The following is a 20,187-nucleotide window of genomic DNA, read 5'->3' on the forward strand; positions in this document are numbered from 1 at the left end:
GGTATCCCAGCCATTCGGGAGGCTGAGACATGAGAATCACTTTGACCCAGGAAGCAGAGGTCTCAGTGAGCTGATATCACGCCACGGCACTCCAGCCTGGGCGACAGGATGAGAGAAAATCTCAAAAAAAGAAAAACCAACAAAAAACAGGTTGCCACTTTTTTTTTTTTTTTTACTACTACTACTATTATTATTATTATTATATAGTGACTGAATCTGGTTTTTTTGAGACGGAGTCTTGCCCTGTCGCCTGGGCTGGAGTACAGTGGCGCGATCTCGGCTCACTGCAGCCTCTGTCTCCCGGGTTCCAGTGATTCTCCTGCCTCAGCCTCCCGAGTAGACTAGCTGGGATTACAGGCGCACACCACCACGCCAGGCTAGTTTTTGTATTTTTAGTAGCGACGGGGTTTCACCATGTTGACCAGGCTGGTCTCGAACTCCTGACCTCAGGTGATCCGCCCGCCTCAGCCTCCCAAAGTGCTGGGATTACAGGTGTGAGCCACTGCGCCCAGCCTGAATCTTTTTAAGTTGCTCAGGCTGGAGTGCAGTAGCTATTCATGGCACACTACAGCCTCCAACTCCTGGGTTCAAGCAATTCTCTTGCCTCATCCTCCTGAGGAGCTAGGACTACAAGTGCATCCCACTCTGCCTGGCTTGCCAATTATTTTTTGAGACAAAATTTATGTGCCATAGAATTCACTCTTTTAAAGTATGCAATTCAATGTTTTTTAGTATATTCACAAAATTGTGCGAACATCAGTCACCACTATATAATTGCAGAACACTTTCATTACCCCAAAGAAACCCAGTACACATTTAGCATTTATTGCCCATCTCCCTGCCTCCCAGCCCCTGGCAGCCACTAATTTACTTTCTGTATCTGTGAATGTACTTATTCTGGATATTTCATATAAATGGAATCATATGTGGTCTTTTGTGACTGGCTTTTTTCACTGAGCATGATGTTTTTGGTTGTAGCATTTATCAGTAATTAATTCCCTTTTGTTGCTAAACAATACTCCATTGTGTGAATATACTACATTTTATTTATTCATCAGTTGATGGATCTTTGGGTGCTTTCTACCTTTTGGTTATTATAATTATGTTACTATCAACGTTTATGTGCAAGTTTTTGTGTAGATGTATGTTTTCCTTCTCTTGGATAGAGACCTAGGAGTGGAAATTCCTGGGTCATATGGCAATTTTATGTTTAAACAATCTGAGAAACTGCCAGATTGTTTTCCATAGGGATTGCTGTGCTATTTTGCATTGTCACCAGCAGCAGATGAGGGTTCCACTTTCTCCACCTCCTTACCAACACTTATCTGACTAGTAGGTATGAAGTGGTGTCTCATTGTGGTGTTGATTTGCATTTCCTTAATGACTAATGATGTTGAACTAATTACTATAATAATATTTCATATACTTATTGACTAGTATGTCTTTGAGAAATAGCTATTCAGATCTTTTGCCCATCTTTAAATTGTCCATTTTTTTGTCCTTTTTATTCTTGAGTTATAATACTTCTTTCAATATCGTAGATAATGGGTCCTTATTAGATATATGATTTGCAAATAGGAGAAAATCCTATTCTATAGATTATCTTTTTACTTTCTTAACTGTTTTTTGTAGCATAAAAGGTTTGAGGAAGTCACAGTTAAATTTTGCTTTTGGTGTAATGTCTAAGAAACCGTTAACTAGGCCAGGCACAGTGGCACACACCCATACTCCTGTAATCCTGGTGCTTTGGGAGGCTCAGGGTGGAGGATTGCTTCAGGCCAGGAGTTCAAGACCAGCCTGAGCGACATAGCGAGAACCCCTCTCCACAAAAAATAATTAGCCAGGCATGGTGGCAGCGGCTTGTAGTCCTTGCTACTTGGGAGTCTGAGGAAGGAGGATTGCCAGAGCCCAGGAGTTTGAGGCTGCAGTGAACTATGATTGTACAACTATACTGCAGCCTGGGAAACAGAGTGAGACGCTGTCTCTTAAAGAAAAACAAAAATCCCAGCACTTTGAAAAGAGGCCGAGGTGGGTGGATCGCTTGAGGTCAGGAGTTCCAGACCAGCCTGGCCAACATGGTGAAACCACATCTCTATAAAAAAACACAAAAATTAGCCAGATGTGGTGGCACACACCTGTAGTCCCAGCTGCTCGGGAGGCTGAGGCAGGAGAATCACTTGAACACAGGAGGCGGAGGTTGCAGTGAGCCGAGATCATGCCACTGTACTCCAGCCTGGGCTATAGTGATACCCTGTCTCAAAAAGAAAAAGAAAAAGAAAAAACCCCCAAAACCATTGCCTAATCCAGAGTCATGACATTTACAACATACGACCTTCTAAGAATTTTTTAGTTTTAGATCCTTCATTTAAGCTTTTCATTCATCTTAAAGTAATTTTTGTGTGTGTGGTGTGAGGTAGAGGTCCACTTTCATTCTTTGACATGTTCATATCTGGTTGTCCCAGCACAGTTTCTTAAAAAGACTTTTTCCATTGAATTGTCTTGGCATGTTTTTTTTTTTTTTTTTTTCTTTTTCTTTTTTTTGAGATGGAGTCTCGCTCTGTTGCCCGCAGGCTGGAGTGCAGTGGCACGATCTCAGCTCACTGCAGCCTCAGCCTCCTGGGTTCAAGTGATTCTCCTACCTCACCCTCCCAAGTAGTTGGGATTACAGGCATGCGCCACCATGCCCAGCCAATTTTTGTATTTTTATTAGAGATGGGGTTTCACCATATTGGCTAGGCTGATCTTGGACTCCTCATCTCAAGTGTTCCGCCCGCCTTGGCCTCCCAAAGTGCTGGGATTACAGGCATGTGCCACTGCTCCTGGTCTTGGCATGCTTACTGAAAATCAATTCACTGTAAGTGTAAGAGTTTATGCCTGCATTCTCCTTTCTGTTCCATCAATCTATATGTTTCTCCTTAAACACCAGTACCACCCAGTCTTGATTACTATACGTTTATAGTAAGTTTTGAAATTACTATAGTTTTATAGTGAGTTCTTCACTCTTCTTTTTTCTTTGGAGGCAGGATCTCACTCTGTTATTCAGGCTGAGTTCAGTGGCGTGAACACGGCTTACTGCAGCCTCAACCTCCTGGACTCAAGCCATCCTTCTACCTCAGCCTCCTGTGGAGTTGGGACTACAAGCACACACCAGCACTCCTGGCTAATATATATATATTTTTTTTGTAGAGGCAGTGGCTGGTCTTGAACTCCTGGATTCAAGTGATCCTCCTAGCTTTCTTTTGTTCTCTTTAAGGATTGTTTTGACTATTCTGGTTTGCTGGTATTTCCATATGAATTTTAGGATCATCTTGCTAATTTCTGCCAAAAAGAAAAAAAGCTGTGATTTTGATAAGAATTGCTTTGAATTGGAAGATAAATTTGGGAGAGTATTGCCATCTTAATAAGGCCTTTCAGTTCATAAACACAGGACATTTTTCTATTTAGCTACCATTTAATTTCCTTCAACAATGCTTTGTAGCTTTCTGGTATATAAGTCTTGTACTTATCTTGTTAAATTTATTCCTTAGTTTTTTTAATGCTATTATAAATGGATTTTTTTTTCAACTTCATCTTGGGATTTTTTATTGCTAGTATATAGAAATAGAACTGATTTTATTAGCTCTTATAGTTGTGTGTGTGTGTGTGTGGATTCCTTATAGTTTTCTGTGTACAAGATCATGTAATTTGTGAATAGATGTAGTTTTACTTGTTCCTTTCCAAACTTTTCTTTTTCTTGCCTAATTGCCATAGCTAGAAATTTCTTGCCTAATTGCCCTAGCTAGAAACTTCAATACAGTTTTGAATAGAAGTGGGGAATAAACATATCTTTGTCTTGTTCCTAATCTTAGGGGGAGAGCTTTCAGTCTTTCACCATTAAGTATGTTTTTCTCTTTTTTTTATTTTTGAGGCAGAGCAAGACCACATCTCAAAAAAGAAAAGAAAAAAATTATGGAATATTTATAGACATAATGTGATGCACTGGTTTTTATTTTTATTTTTTTTTGAGACAAGGTCTCTCACCCTGTCACCCAGGCTGGAGTGCAGTGGTGCTGTAACAGTTCACTGCAGCTTGGACCTCTCCAGGCTTAGGAGATCCTCCCACCTCAGTTTTTTGTTTGTTTGTTTGTTTTTCTTTTGAAACAGAGTTTCTTGTTGCCCAGGCTAGAGTGCAGTGGCGCGATCTCAGCACACTGCAACCTCTGCCTCGCGGGTTCAAGCAATTCTCCTGCCTCAGCCTCCCAAGTAGCTGGGATTCCAGGCATGCACCACCATGCCTGGCTAATTTCGTATTTTTAGTAGAGACGGGGTTTCTCCGTGTTGATCAGGCTGGTCTTGAACTCCCTACCTCAGGTGATCCGCCCGCCTTGGCCTCCCAAAGTGTGGGGATTACATGCGTGAGCCACCGTTCCTGGCCTAATTTTTGTATTTTTAGTAGAGAAGGGGTTTTGCAATATTGGCCAGGCTGGTCTCCAGCTCCTGACCTCAATGATCAGCCTGTTTTGGCCTCCCAATGTGCTGGGATTACAGGTGTGAGCCACCATGCCCAGCCAGTTTTTGTATTTTTAGAAGAGACAGGTTTTGCCATGAACCAGGCTGGTCTTGAATTCCTGGGCCAAAGTCATCCGCCCGCCCTGGCCTCCCAGAGTGCTAAGATTACAGGTGTGAGCCACTGCACTTAGCCTGGTTTTTATTTTTATTATTTTTCTTTTTATTTATTTATTTTGAGGCAAGGTCTGGCTCTGCTGCCCAGACTGGAGTGCAGTAGCCCCATCATAACTCATGGCAGCCTCAAGCTCCTGAGCTCAAACAATCCTGCTGTCCCAGTCTCCTGAGTAGTACAGGCGCACATTACCATGCTCAACTAATTTAAACAATTTTTTTTTTTTTTTAATAAGATAGGGTCTTGGTATGTTGCCCAGGCTGGTCTTGAGCTCCTGGCTTCAGAAAGTGATCCTCCAACCCCAGCCTCCCTAATTGCTGGTATTACAGGCATGAGCCACCATGCCCGCTTTGGGAGGCCACGGCAGGCAAATCACCTGAAGTCAGGAGTTCGAGACCAGCCTGGTCAGCATGTCGAAACCTTGTCTCTTCTAAAAATACAAAAATTAGCTGGACGTGGTGGCATGTGCCAGTAATCCCAGCTACTTGGGAGGCGGAGGCAGGAGAATTGCTTGAACCTGGGAGACAGAGGTTGCAGTAAGCTGAGATTGCGCCACTGCACTCCAGCCTGGGCGACAGAGCAAGACTCTGTCTCAAAAAAAAGAAAGAAAGAAACCGTTTCCTAAAAACAGTCTCTCTCAGCTTATTGTAGTTTTCTAGATAACTCAGACATATTGTTACTGACTCAGTGAATATTCTCTGCTCAAAAGTTCTGATTTCCCAACTCTTACCTGCTTTTTTACTTTTTAAATGTCTGACATAGACAGTTTGAGAAAATACCCTTTCCACTATTCTATTTTCTGGCAGCTTTAGAAAAGAATGTCAGAAATTTCTATAGAATGATTAATAGATGAATACCTACTTGCATCTAGTGTTGCTTCCTCATATTTCTTCTGCTCACCACCTAGGAGAGTGATATAACTAATACTCCTGCAGTTTGACTTAACTACCAGTACTTGAGTTAATCTAAGTATTCCATTTATGTGGCCATTTTAACCACTTTATATAGTTAATTACGACTAAACTGGGAATGGTGAATTTTTTTTTTTTTTTTTTTTTTTTGAGACGGAGTCTCGCTCTGTCGCCCAGGCTGGAGTGCAGTGGCGCGATCTCGGCTCACTGCAAGCTCCGCCTCCCGGGTTCACGCCATTCTCCTGCCTCAGCCTCCCGAGTAGCTGGGACTACAGGCGCCCACTACCACGCCCGGCTAATTTTTTGTATTTTTAGTAGAGATGGGGTTTCACCGTGTTAGCCAGGATGGTCTCGATCTCCTGACCTCGTGATCCGCCCGCCTCAGCCTCCCAAAGTGCTGGGATTACAGGCGTGAGCCACCGCGCCCGGCCGATTTTGCTATATTATTTGGTCATCTAAGTAGAATAAAGTAATTTGTTGTTGGTTATTCAGGAATACAATTCCCTGTTAACCCTGGGAAATGCAAATTGCTTTTGAGAGGAAATATGGTTGAAATGATGTCATTGTTCAGTTTATACTTGTTACTTACTGTGACACTGGGCCTAGTGAGGACTGGTACCTACAGAAAGCCAGTAACTCCCTTTAGGCTGCCTAAAATCACGTATATGAAAAGCATCTAGAATAAAAGCATAGCATGCTAGTAAGCCAATTTGTATTATTTGGTAATGTTGATGGGCTAGAGGAAATCAGTAGCTGATTTCCTTACTGTTAAAGTGGCCTTACCTTTTGGGTTTCACCTATAGCAGAGATTGTGTTATTGCCTACTGATATCCAGGGTTACTGTGAGGATTGAATGTTTTTAAAGCATTTATGAGATATGTTATAGAAGCTTACTTTGACTAGGGTTTACATTAAGATAGGATACAGGAAAAACAGACATCCTTGACAGTGTTAAAATTCACACAGGCCAGGTGTGGTGGCTCACACCTGTAATCCCAGCACTTTGGGAGGCCAAGGTTGGAGGATCACTTGAGCCCAGGAGGTCAAGGGTCAAGGCTACAGTGAGCTGTGATCGTGCCACTGCACCCCAGCCTAGATGACAGAGACTCTGTCTCCGAAAAAAACCAGCACACACACACGTAATTTTCACACTGTTGCCAACTTTCCAGTTGCAATAATCAAAAAGAGATCAGGAATTCAAATTCATTTTTCTGTTGTCTTTAATAAATGGGAATGGCTTGGAGACAGAAGCCTTCCTTGTATCCTTACATTCTCCCTATTGAAGGTGTAAATGGAAGAATTTAAGGAGAAGAAAAGCATGAAAAAGATCAGGGGAACTTTTTGCCTATCATATTAGAAATGTTGGGATAATCAAGATGATTACTTTCTCCTGAGTGAAGAAGAATCAGTTATGGTAGACCTAATAAAAAGGTTGAGGTTTGAAAACATGAGGAATTTTTAAAACAAGCATATTAGAACTAAAAATGCAAGTGAGTGCTTTCTAAAAGTGATTCTGGGAAACTATACTTATTCTAGTAGCATTGCTCTTGCTTTATAATGTGCTTGGAACTCATCTTTTGTAGTTCTTCAGAGACACATATACAAAATAAGGTGAGGGAGAGAACTGGATGATGTTTTTGGGGAAAACAATGTTAGGAATTGTCAGTGAACACCCTGCCCTGCACCAAAAGATACCTAAAAATACTTTGAATGATGATGGCATTATTGGTGTCAGTGAAGTCTTATCAAAATTAAACCTTCTTTTGGCTTTTGAACTGTGATTTGTGGCAGCCAAGTTACTAGGTAAGAGAGTGTTCTAAGGCTTTTTACTAAATATGGAAAAGATACTGGATTTCCCTTCTGTGTTTTTGCCTAAAACTGGTAAGTTGAATCTTGCTTTCCTCTGGTATGTAATAGTCAAGTTTATTTCTTTCATTTTTTATGACTTATTTCTGCCCTTTCACAGACTTCTACTCCCTAAGAGACCTATCTCCAGTGTCTCATTTTCATATGTGTTTATGTAGATTCAGGTGCTATGTAATCAATTCTAGATCATCAATACTTAGCTTTAAATTCTAGATTTGGTGTTCTTAGCACAGATAAAGGTAGAGTGACTTTATCCTTACCACTACCACTGGCACATCCAGTTTCCTGTTGGGTATGTATTCAATAAATTTCAGCAAATTTTAACACTGGCTAAAGTAAAATACCATCATTCATTGCTTAACAATGGGGATATGTTCTGAGAAGTGTATAGGCAATTTCATCATTGTACTAACAATCTAGAGTGTACTTACACAAACCTAGGTGGTATAGCCTACTACGCACCTAGGTTATATGGTATATCCTATAGCTTCTAGGCTACAAATCTGTATAGCATGTTACAGTACTGAATACTATAGGCAGTTATAGCATGCCAGTAAATATTTGTGTATCTAAACATAGAAAAGGTACAGTGAAAATATGGTATAAAAGGCAAAAAAAATGGTATACCTGTATAGGGCACTTCTTGTGATGGATTTTGCAGGACTGAAAGTTGCTCTAAGTGAGTCAGTGAGTGAATAGTGAGTAAATGTGAGGGCCTAAGACACTTTTGTAGATTTTATGAACAGTGTTTTATTTTTTAATTTATAAATTTTTTTTTTTCAATAATAAACTAGGCTGGGCACGGTGGCTCACGCCTGTAATCCCAGCACTTTGGGAGGCTGAGGTGGGCGGATCACCTGAGGTCAGGGGTTCAAGACCAGCCTGGCCAACATGGCGAAACCCAGTCTCTACAAAAATACAAAAATTAGCCGGGCATATTACTCGGGAGGCTGAGGCGAGAGAATCCCAGCTACTCGGGAGGCTGAGGCGAGAGAATCGCTTGAACCCGGGAGGTGGAGGTTGCAGAGAGCCGAGATCACTCCATTGCACTCCAGCCTGGGCAACAGAGCAAGACTCCGTCTCAAAAAAATATTACTACTACTAGTAATAAAACTAAGCTTAGTCTGTAACTTTTTAACTTTATATACTTTTGAACATTTTCTAATTTTCCACTTTTGTAATAATACTTAGCTTAAAACACAGATACATTATACCACTGTACAAAAGCATTTTCTTTATATCCTTATTCTATAAGCTTTTGTCTACTAAAGTTTTTTTTTAACTTTTTAAAACTTTTTTGTTAAAAACCAAGACATAAACATACACATCAGCCTGCAGAGGGTCGGGGTCATCAGTATCACAGAGCGGCATCATTATCACTGTCTTCCGCCTCCACATCTTTTCCCACTGGAAGATCTTCAGGCACAGTAACACAGATGAGCTGTCATCTCCTGTGATAACAATGCCTTCTTTTGGATACCTCCTAAGAGACCTCCCTGAGGCTGTTTCACAGTTAATATTAAGAAAAAAAAAAGTAGAAGGAATGCATGCTAAAATAATGATCAAGCACAGAATAATAAATATATAAACCGGTACACAGTCATTTATTATGTACTATTCCTAACAGTATGTGCTACACTTTTACATGACTGGCAGCACAGTTAGATTTACACAAGCATTGCCACAAACGAGAGTAATGTGTTGTGCTATGATGTCCTGACGGCAACAGTGTCACTAAGAGATAGGCATTTTTTAGTTCTACTGTAATCTCATGGGAACACTGTCATATATATGCAGTTAATATATATTGACTGAAATGTCATTATACTGTGCATGACTGTATTAAAAGGTAAACTTGCAGTATAAGCAACATTTTGAAAGTGACTGCTTATTAGATAGAATTCTCATACCATACAGTCTCCTCATTTAACGTATACAAGTCAGCTGGGTATAGTGACTGAAGCCTGTAATCCCAGCACTTTGGAAGGCTGAGGCGTGCAGATCGCTTGAGCACAGGAGTTCGAGACCAGCCTGGCCAACATGGGAAACCCCTGTCTCTACTAAAAATAAAAAAATCAGCTGGGTGTGGTGGTGTGCACTGGTGGTGTCAGCTATGGGAGGCTGTAGGTGGGAGGATCACCTGAGCCTAGGAGGTTGAGGTTGCAGTGAGCCTTAGTGGAGCCACTGCATTCCAGCCTGGGCGACAGAGCACAACCCCATCTCAGAAAATAAAAAGTAAAATAAAGTGTACAATCCAGTGGTTTTTAGTATATTCACAGGGTTGTACAAATACCACTATCTAATTCCAGAACATTTTCATTGCTCTTGAAAAAAAACCCATACTATTAACAGTCACTTCTCCCATTCTTCATTTTCTCTAGCCCCTGGCAACTATGAATCTACTTTCTGTCTCTATGGATTTGCCTATTCTAGACATTTTATTTAAATGAAGTCATACAATATGTGGTCTTTTATGACTGGCTTTTTTTTTATTTGGCATAATGTTTTCAGAGTTTATCTATGTCATGGCACATAGCGTTATTTCATTCCTTTTTGTGGTTAAGTGATATCTCATTGTATAGGTATACCACATTTTGTTAATCCATTCATCAGTTGATTGACATTTGGGTGGTTTCTATCTTTTGGCTGTTGTGAATAACACTAGTGTAAACATTTATGTATAAGCTTTTGTTTTGAAAAGAAGAACGTATGTTTTCAGTTCTTTGGGTTATATACCTAGGAGCAGAATTGTTAAGTCGTACGATAACTTTGTTTAACTTTTTGAGAAACTTTCAAACTGTTTACCAGTGTCTGCACCATTTTACATTCCCACCAGCAATGTATGAGGCTTCCAGTTGATCTGCATTCACATCAGCACTTGTTATTGTTTATCTCTTTGATGATAGCCGTTCTGGTGGGTATAAAGTGGTATTTCATTGTGGTTTTTGGTTTGCATTTTTCTAATGACTAATGAAAATTGAGCATTTTTCATGTGCTTATTGTACATTTGTATATCTTCTTTGGAAAGACATGTTATCTTTAAAACTAAATACTGATGGTGTGCTATTTGGAATGCTGGGTTTTTTTTGTTTTGTTTTGTTTTGTTTTTTTGAGACGAAGTTTTGCTCTTGTTGCCCAGGCTGGAATGCAATGGCACGATCTTGGCTCACTGCAACCTCCACCTCCCAGGTTCAAGCGATTCTCCTGCGTCAGCCTCCTGAGTAGCTGGGATTACAGGCATGTGCCGCTACGCCCAGCTTATTTTGTATTTTTAGTAGAGACATGGTTTCTCCATGTTGGTCAGGCTGGTCTCTAATCTCGAACTCCCGACCTTAGGTGATCCGCCTGCCTCTGCTTCCCAAAGTACTGGGATTACAGGCGTGAGCCACCGCACCCGGCCTGGAATGCTGTTATTTAGATTAACTTTCTTCCTTTATCTGAGACAAGGGTTTTTGATCCATTCATTCAAATGTCTGTTTTTGAGATTGCTTTACCAAGCTAATTTTAAATACAGCTCTCCCTGTGAAAAAATTATATTTTGTATCCTGGCTTGAAATTTCTATGAAGACAGTTTGTGCCCACTCTGATAAACAGTGATAGACAAATGAAATATTTAGTAGACCCTCTTTGGTCCTGTTTTTGTGAATTTATATCTCTAGGCTTAAAGAATTAGCAAGGGTAAAATTCATAGAGGACCCAGTGGCTCATTGAAACTTCATTATATTCTGTGGATTCTGAGAATATCAGCTATCTTGAGAGAAAGAAAAGATCCATAAGGCAAGGAAAATAGCAACTGAGTTTGAAAGTAGCACTTTGCACATGTAGGGAAATCTATGACCACTTGTAGGTAGGCATGAAAAAGTGCATGATTTCATCAGTGTGTTCCTTTCTTTCCTAGCGTGGTACCATGCGACGACGCTATGAAGATGATGGCATTTCAGATGATGAAATTGAAGGAAAAAGAACTTTTGACTTGGAAGAGAAACTGCACACCAACAAATATAATGCCAATTTTGTTACTTTTATGGAAGGAAAAGGTCAGTATTGTTTTGGTTCCAGCATACAGTCCTTTGATGTGGGAAGCCATAGACTCTGAGCATTGGGGGTTTAGCCTTTATCCAGCTAAAATATTGCCTGTTGATGTTATCTATCTATTTTCTCTTGTTATACAATGCCATTTGCATGCACTTATCCCCCAGTCCTCCCACCCTGTGAGTCATTCTCTCCTATATTAGAAGTAATCTTTTTATTAGGGCAGGAGTATTGTTGGATTTTTTTGCCTAATGGCCTCTTCCTCCTTCTTCTATCCCTTGGTTTAAACTTAATTAAAAATAGTACAATAGAAATCCTTTTATGTATATATCTACCCCACCAAAACTGAGGGTGGGATTCCATGCGCACCATGCATCTTTGATCCTTGGCAAACTGACAAGGATGTCATATATGTATTGTAGTGGTCAAAATTAATGTTTTGTTTACTTTTTTTTTTGGAGACGGAGTCTTGCTGTGTCACCCAGGGTGGAGTGCAGTGGTGCGATCTCGGCTCACTGCAACCTCCGTCTCCTAGGTTGAAGCAATTCTCCTACCTCAGCCTCCTGAGTAGCTGGGATTACAGGCACGTGCCACCACACCCGGCTCATTTTTTTTGTTGTTGTACTTTTAGTAGAGACGGGGTTTCGCCATGTTGGCCAGGCTGGTCTCGAACTCCTGACCTCAGGTGATCTGCCCACCTTGGCCTCCCAAAGTGCTGGGATTACAGGTATGAGCCACCACACCTGGCCCTTTTTTTTTTTTTTTTAACTCTTCAGAGACAGGGTGATGATAATTTCTGTTTAGCATTTATAAGATGACTCACTATTAGTAGTCCTATCCCCATATTATTTAAGCTCTAAATTTCCTGTGGAAATATATAGACTTGGAAAACCCCTCAAGCCTTGCTTCTCAATGTGCTCTCCATATTTTCTAAGAGATGCTTCTTACTAAGCATATATTTTATTGACTAACAGCATAACTATATACACAGATTAACAAACACCATTTATACGGTATTACTTAGGATCCTTTTTATGGTCCTTTTATCGTTTTTAATTATACCACTTATCTTTCTAATAATTATTTTCCTATGGTGACAGATTTTAATGTAGAGTATATTCAGCGGGGTGGCTTGAGAGATCCTCTGATTTTCAAGAATTCTGATGGACTCGGAATAAAGTAAGTGTTTTCAGCCTGGCTGGATGTAGTTGCAAAATGGCCTCGTTACACCCAGGGCTATAAACAGTGGTGGCATTGATAACCCAAAACAATAGTAATTGAAAATAATTTCCCACTTTGTTTTAAAAGTATATGCTTTTCTTTTGATACACAAGTGTTTCATATTAGAGGTAAATGAGAAAATTTAGATGAACCAAAAAAAAAAAAACAACAAATTTAAATCTCCTGAAATCTACCACCCTTAGGTAGATCATTAACATTTTATTATGTATTCTTTTTTCCTGTGCATATGTGTAAATATATAATCACCTATATTTTTAAAATAATTTCAAACCTGATTGTGAATATTACTGTGTCTGGGGAGTACTCAGTACTTTAAGAAAAAAAACTCACATTTACTAGAGCAATTGTGTTTTCCATATATACTTACTGGTGTTTGTTTCGTAGAATGCCGGATCCAGACTTCACTGTGAATGATGTCAAAATGTGTGTGGGTAAGTGTCGAGCTTTTGGCCTCTCTTTAAGGCAAAGATTTAAGACTTAGGACTGAATTAAATCTCTGACTGAGATTTAAGGCCTAGGAACATTGAAGTATATATTTGATTAGAAACTACATTTTCATTAGGAACTGAGAATTTTATCAAAGAGAGTTACAGAAGTTCCCTTATTTAATACACATTACACCTAGAAAGTTGGAACCTCTTTTTCCTACCTTCATACTTCCTTCTCTCCATGAAGAGTGTGCCTTCTAGGGCAACCTTTCCAAGAAACCAAAAACTTACATCTCTGAGCCAAGAAAGAAGTTTCATTAATATCCGTGATTCCCTTCCTTCCCCTAAAAGCAGTAGAGAAATTTCCAGGAAATGCTCGCCAGTGCTGCATTTGGAAACTTGCCTAAGACTTGAAACTTTATAAGCTGAGAAGTAGATACATTAAAATTGAGTCTTTTAATTATTTTATTATATTCAAAATTTGGGAAAAAGAAAGCAAATTAATCTAATTAAAGAAGAAAATTCCTGATGTTAGTAAAGTTTCAGCCTAGTTTTCTGCAGACAGTGGTGTTCATTGTGGTCCTGAGACACCTCAGCATCCTTAGGAGTTCAGGGATGGTCAGTAAAATTGAATAAGTCTCTTTTTTTTTTGAGACGCAGTCTCCCTCTGTCGCCCAGGCTGGAGTGCAGTGGCACAATCTCGGCTCACTGCAACCTCCGCCTGCTGCATTCAAGCAGTTCTCCCACCTCAGCCTCCTGAGTAGCTGGGATTGCAGGCATGTGCCACCAGGCCCGGCTAATTTTTGTATTTTTAGTAGAGTTGTGGTTTCACCATGTTGGCCAGGCTGGTCTTGAACTCCTGACCTCAAGCAATCCGCCTGCCTTGGCCTCCCAAAGTGCTGGGATTACAGATGTGAGCCACTGCACCCGGCTGGAATAAAGTCTTTTTGAAATGCTTCCAATAGGACTTAAAACAAAGGGACTTTTTTTATTTTCTTCCTAGTACTAGAATTTCTATTATCTTTTGTCCTCTGTACTAAAGCTCCAGTGCCATTCCTTTGCTTTGAAAATTAAGTACTGCAGTACTATCTCCTGGCCACTTGTGGGTCCTTGTTAGACTACCGACTCTTCTGTTCATCTAAAAGGTGAAAGTCACAGATATCCCAGGTAGAGGAAAGTTCCCAAATCTCTGTTTTATTCATCCCCTTATTGTTTCTGTTTTAAACCCTGGCCATCTGCCTGTTGCCATGTATTCCTTAGTACCTAGCACAGTCCCTGGAATATAGTAGGTGCTCAGTAAATCCGTTGAATAATGAAAATGCTCCCCTACTCGTCACAAGACAGAACACTCAGGGGACCTCAGAAAACCTACCTGAATATGTAATAGTCTGTCATTTGACCTCTTTTATTAAAGAGCCTCCAGGACAGTAATTCCCTGTTTAAAGCTTCCCTCTTGATGAGACATTCTTACAGATTGTGGTCCACAGATGACCTGCATCAGAATTACTTGTGATATTGTTAAAAATATAGACTCTCAGAGAGGATTGTAGGAAGATGGCAGAGTAGCAAGCACCAGGAACTTTTCTCCTTACCTAGACAATAATTGCACGGGCAGAATCTGTCTGATACAACTGTTTTGGAGTTCAGGAGTCTATTGAAGGCTTGCAAATTTCAGGGACAGCTTGGACAATAAAGTACAGTTAATTTCAGTCAGTTTCAGGCCTTAGCACAGTAACAGCTTCTCCATTCTTCCCTGCCAACCAAGCCCATGACAAGCAGCTGTGCATATGTTTCCCCGAAAAACTTGCACACAGCTTATAGGAGCCAGGGTGAGCAAAGAGGAACCTTTCCTCCAAATAATGGGATCCATGCTGTGGTCACTGAGTGCTGCTTCTGATCACAGAAGTACAGACAAAGAGGCAGGTGGGGCCAGGCACAGTGGGTCATGCCTGTAATCTTAGCACTCTGGGAGGCTGAGGCAGGTGGATTGCTTGAGTCCAGGAGTTTGAGATCAGCCTGGGCAACATAGCAAGACCCTGTCTCTACAAAAAATACAAAAATTAGCTGGGTGTGGTGGCATGCACCAATAGTCCCAGCTACGTGGGGGGCAATTCCTTGAGCCCTGGAGGCTGAGACTGCAGTGATATGTGATCACACCACTGCACTCCAGCCTGGGCAACAGAGTGAGACCCTGTCTCAAAAAAAAAAAAAAAAAAAAAAAAAGGCAGTTGGGGCAATTGTTGTTGCATCTTCTCCTAATTGTTGCAGGCCTCTTCCCCTCAGCTGAACTGACTTCCAGGGGATTTAAAGGGCTATTGTGGCCGGGTGCAGTGGCTCATGTCTGTAATCCCAGCACGTTGGGAGGCTGAGGCGGGAGGGTCACTTGAGGTCAGGAGTTTAAGATCAGCCTGGCCAACATGGGGAAACCCCATCTCTACTAAAAATACAAAAATTAGGCCGGGTGCGGTGGTTGACGCCTGTAATCCCAGCACTTTGGGAGGCCAAGGCGGGCATATCACGAGGTCAGGAGTTCGAGACCAGCCTGACCAACATGGTGAAACCCCGTCTTTACTAAAAATACAAAAATTAGCTGGGTGTGGTGGTGGGCGCCTGTAATCCCAGTTACTCAGGAGGCTGAGGCAGGAGAATTGCTTGAACCAGGAGGCAGAGGTTGCATGAGCGAAGCTTGTGCCACTGCACTCCAGCCTGGGTGACAGAGCGAGACTCATCTCAAAAAAAGGTGAGTGGAGGGTGGCTATTGCCCACACTCACCCCCATTTTAGTTTTCTCTTTTCCCCTTTAAGAGCCAGACATTAAAGACTAGCACATTCAGAATAGGAAGCGACTGCATATGCACATGGAAGGTGCAGGCTCAGAGAAGACGTAAGAAAACTTAAGTGTATACCTCAGATTGATCCTTGACACAGAGATAGCCTATAAAAAAACAAAACAAAAACAAAACACACAATAATAAAACACAAAAAACCCTGGGGAAGGGAGAGAATTGGATTTCAAGAGTTACCACATTATTAAATTCAAATGTCCAATTTTCAACAAAAAATCATAAGGCATACGAAGAAAAAGGAAAGTATGGCCCATTCAAAGGAAAAAAATCAACAGAAAATGTCTTTGAAAAAGTCCTGATTGTGGATCTAATAGACAAAGATTTTTAAATAGCTGTCTTAAAGATGCTCAGAAAACTAAGGAATATGTGGAGGAAGTCAAGGAAGTAATGTATGAACAAAATGGAAATATCAATAAAGAGACAGAAAACCTTAAAAGGAAATTCTGGAGCTGAAAAGTACAATAATTAAAATGAAAACTTAGATTCAAAGGCAGATTTGAACAAGCAAAAGAATCAGCAAAGATAGGACAATGGAGATTATTAAGTCTAAGGAACAGAATGACAAAAATTGAAGAAAAGTGAACATAGCTTGCTATAGGTTAAATGTTATCCCTGCCAGGTGTGGTGCCTCACACCTGTAATCCCAGCACTTTGGGAGGCCAAGGCGGGTGGATCACTTGAGGTCAGGAGTTTGAGACCAGCCTGCCCAACATGAAACCCTGTCTCTACTGAAAATACAAAACTTAACTGGGCATGGTGGTGGGCCCCTGTAATCCCAGCTACTTGGGAGGGCTCAGGTAGGAGAATTTATTGAACCCGGGAGGTGGAGGTTGCAGTAAGACAAGGTCACACCATTGCACTCCCTTGCACTCTAGCCTTGGTGACGAGCGAAACTCTGTCGCAAAAAAAAAAAAAAAAAGTTATCCCTTCCAAAATTTATGTTGAAATTGAATTGCCATTGTGACAGTATTAAGCAGTGGGATCTTTAAGAGATAATTAGGCTACAGGGACTCCACTCTCATGGGTGGGATTGGTGCTGTTATAAAAGCATGAGTTCGGCCCCTTCGTGCTTTCTCTCATTCTCTTACTGTCTCGCTTTTCACCATGTGATGATGCAGCAAAAAGGCCCTCACCAGATGCTGGCGCCTTGATTTTAGACTTCCCAGCCTCCAGAACTGTGAGCGAATAAATTTCTGTTCATCATAAATTACCTACTCAGGTATTCTGTCAACAGCAACACAAAATGGACTAAGAGCCTAAAGGAACATTTTGACACCATTAAGCAGACCAACATACACATTATAGAAGTACCAGAAGGAAAATAGAAAGGAGCAGAGAGAATATATATTTGATCAAATAATGGCTGAAAATTTCCCAAATTTGATGAAAGACAGGAGTATAAACATCCAAACAGCTCAATGAACTCCAAGTAAGATGAACTCAGAGACCCTCACCAAGACACATTATAATCAAACTTTCAAAAGCCAAAGACAAACTCTTGAAAGCATCAAGAGAGAAATGACTAAATGATTCATTACATAAAGGTATCCTCAGTAAAATTATGAACCAATTTCTCATCAGAAACTTTGGAGGCCAGGAGGCAGTGAGCCAGTGTATTCAAAGTGCTAAAAGGAAAACAAAACAAAACTGTCAACCAAGCATCCTATATCTGGCAAAACTGTCCTTCAAAAGGGGCGAGAGATTAAGACATTCTCAGAAAAACAAAAGCTAAGGAAACTTGTTACCACTGGACCTGCCTTGTAAGAAATGCTCAGGAGAGTCTGCAAGGTGAAATGAAAGGACATTAGATTGTAACTTGAAGCCATATGAAGAAATATCTCGATAAAGGTAAATACATGGGTAATTGTAAGAGCTAGTATTATCTTAACAATGGCTTTTAACTCCTTTTTGTTTTCTCCATAGTTTAAGAGACGAGCATATTTTTTAAAAGACAGTTGTTAGCCTAAAATCTAATACTGAAACTTTGAGTGTAGCCCCACATTTTATTTTGTACATAATTTGAGAGATCAATACATTAAAAATAATTAGTAGAACGGGGTATAGTGGTATATGCCTGTAATCCCAGCTACTCAGTAGGCTGAGGTGGGAGGATTGCTTGAACCCAGGAATTCAAGACCAGCCTGGGCAACATAGCAAAGACCCATTTCTTCCACCCCATGAATGAATGAATGAGTTACTAATTTATGTTTAAGGGCAAAAGCTAATAACTAATAGGGGCACAGTATATAAGGATGTGGTTTTGTGACATCAGTAACCAAAAGGGGTAGAGACAGAGCTGTAAAGGAGCAGATTCTTTGAATAGTAGTGAAGTCAAACTGGTATTAATTAAAAATAGAATTTAACTTTAGGATATTAGATGTAATCCCTATGATAACCATAAAGACAAGATCTATAGTATATATACAGAAGGAAATGAGAAAGGAATTTACACATTTCACCAAATAAATGTATCTAAGTACAAAAGAAAAGAGTAATTTAGGAAAATGAGGAACAAAGCTATAAGGATATAGAAGTCAAATACCAAAATGACAGAAGTATGTTCCTCCTTACAAGTACTTTAAATATAAGTGGATTAAATTCCCCAATCAAAAGACAAGAAATTGGCAGAATGGATAAAAATGGCATGACACAACTATATGCTGTCCACAAGAGACTCACTAAAGATCCAAAAGACAGAAATAGATTGAAAGTGAAAGGATGGAAAAAGCTATTCCATGCAAACAGTAACCAAAAGAGCAGGGGTAGCTATACTTATATCAGATAAAACAGACATTTATTAATTTATTTAATTGATTTTATTTATTTATTTATTTTGAGATGACGTCTTGCTCTGTTGCCAAGGCTGGTGTGCAGTGGTGCAGTCTCGACTCACTGCAACCTCTGTCTCCTGGTTCAAGCAATTCTCCTGCCTCAGCCTCCCAAGTAGCTGGATTTACAGGTGCCTGCCACCATGCCTGGCTAAATTTTGTATTTTTAGTAGAGACGGGGTTTCGCCATGTTGGCCAGGCTGGTCACAAACTCCCAGCCTCAAGCGATCTGCCCACCTGGGCCTTCCAAGGTGCTGGGGATTATAGGCGTGAGCCATGGCACCGGGCCCTAAAACAGACCTTAAATCAAAGAATGGTTTCAAGAGGGGCCTGGTATGGTGCCTCACACCTATAATCCCAGCACTTTGGGAGGCCGAGGCAGGACTGCTTGAAGCCAGGAATTCAGAGACCAGCCTGGGCAACATACCAAGACCTCATGTCTATAAAAAAAATAATAATAGTAATTTTAAAAGTTGGCTGGGCATGGTGTTACATGCCTGTGCTCCTAGCTACTTGGAAGGCTGAGGCAGGAGGATCACTTGAGCCCAGGAGTTTGAGGCTGTTCTGATCACACCACTGTAGTCCAGCCTGGGTGACAGAGCCAAGACCCTGTGTCTTGAAAGAAAGAGGCTGGGCGCAGTGACTCACGCTTGTAATCCCAGCACTTTGGGAGGCCAAGGCAGGCAGATCACAAGGTCAGGAGATCGAGACCATCCTGGCTAACACGGTGAAACCCCGTCTCTACTAAAAATACAAAATATTAGCCGGGTGTGGTGGCAGGCGCCTGTAGTCCCAGCGACTCGGGAGGCTGAGGCAGGAGAATGGCGTGAACCCAGGAGGTAGAGCTTGCAGTGAGCCGAGATCGCGCCACTGCACTCCAGCCTGGGCGACAGAGCAAGACTCTGTCTCAAAAAAAAAAAAAAAAAAAGAAAGAAAGAAAAAATGGTTGGGCATGGTGCCTCACACGTCTGTAATCCCAACTTTGGGAGGCCAAGGCGGGAAGATTGCTTAAGCCCAGGAGTTTGAGACTACCCTGGGTAACGTGGTGAGACCTCGTCTCTACCAAAAAAATAAAAATAATCCAAGCATGGTGGCACATGCCTGTAGTCTAAGCTACTCAGGAAGCTGAGGTGGGAGTGTCACTTGAGCCTGGCAGGTCAAAGCTGCAGTGACCTGAGATTGTGCCACTTCACTCCAGCCTGGGTGACAGAGCAAGACACTGTCTCAAAAAAAAAAAAAAAAAAAAATGGTTTCAAGAGGCAAAGACATATATTAATTAAAGGTTTAACTATAGCAAGAAGATATAACAATTACAAACATTTATGTACCTAACGACAGACCATCAGTATACCCAAAGGAAAACCTGACAGAACTA

The 20,187-nt window shown here is 40.9% G+C and overlaps 1 protein-coding gene across 1 annotated transcript in view; it reads left to right on the plus strand.

Moving 5' to 3' along the window:
• Window positions 1-20,187, plus strand: part of KDM2A (lysine demethylase 2A) — a 145,738-nt gene that overhangs the window by 54,923 nt on the left and 70,628 nt on the right. The window contains exons 3-5 of the mRNA XM_003828711.6: window positions 11,336-11,474; window positions 12,570-12,648; window positions 13,096-13,142. Coding sequence (XP_003828759.1) covers window positions 11,336-11,474; window positions 12,570-12,648; window positions 13,096-13,142 — 265 coding nt within the window. The remainder of the gene's footprint in view (window positions 1-11,335; window positions 11,475-12,569; window positions 12,649-13,095; window positions 13,143-20,187) is intronic.

Source organism: Pan paniscus, chromosome 9 (genome assembly GCF_029289425.2).
Source record: "Pan paniscus chromosome 9, NHGRI_mPanPan1-v2.0_pri, whole genome shotgun sequence".
NCBI lineage: Eukaryota > Metazoa > Chordata > Mammalia > Primates > Hominidae > Pan > Pan paniscus.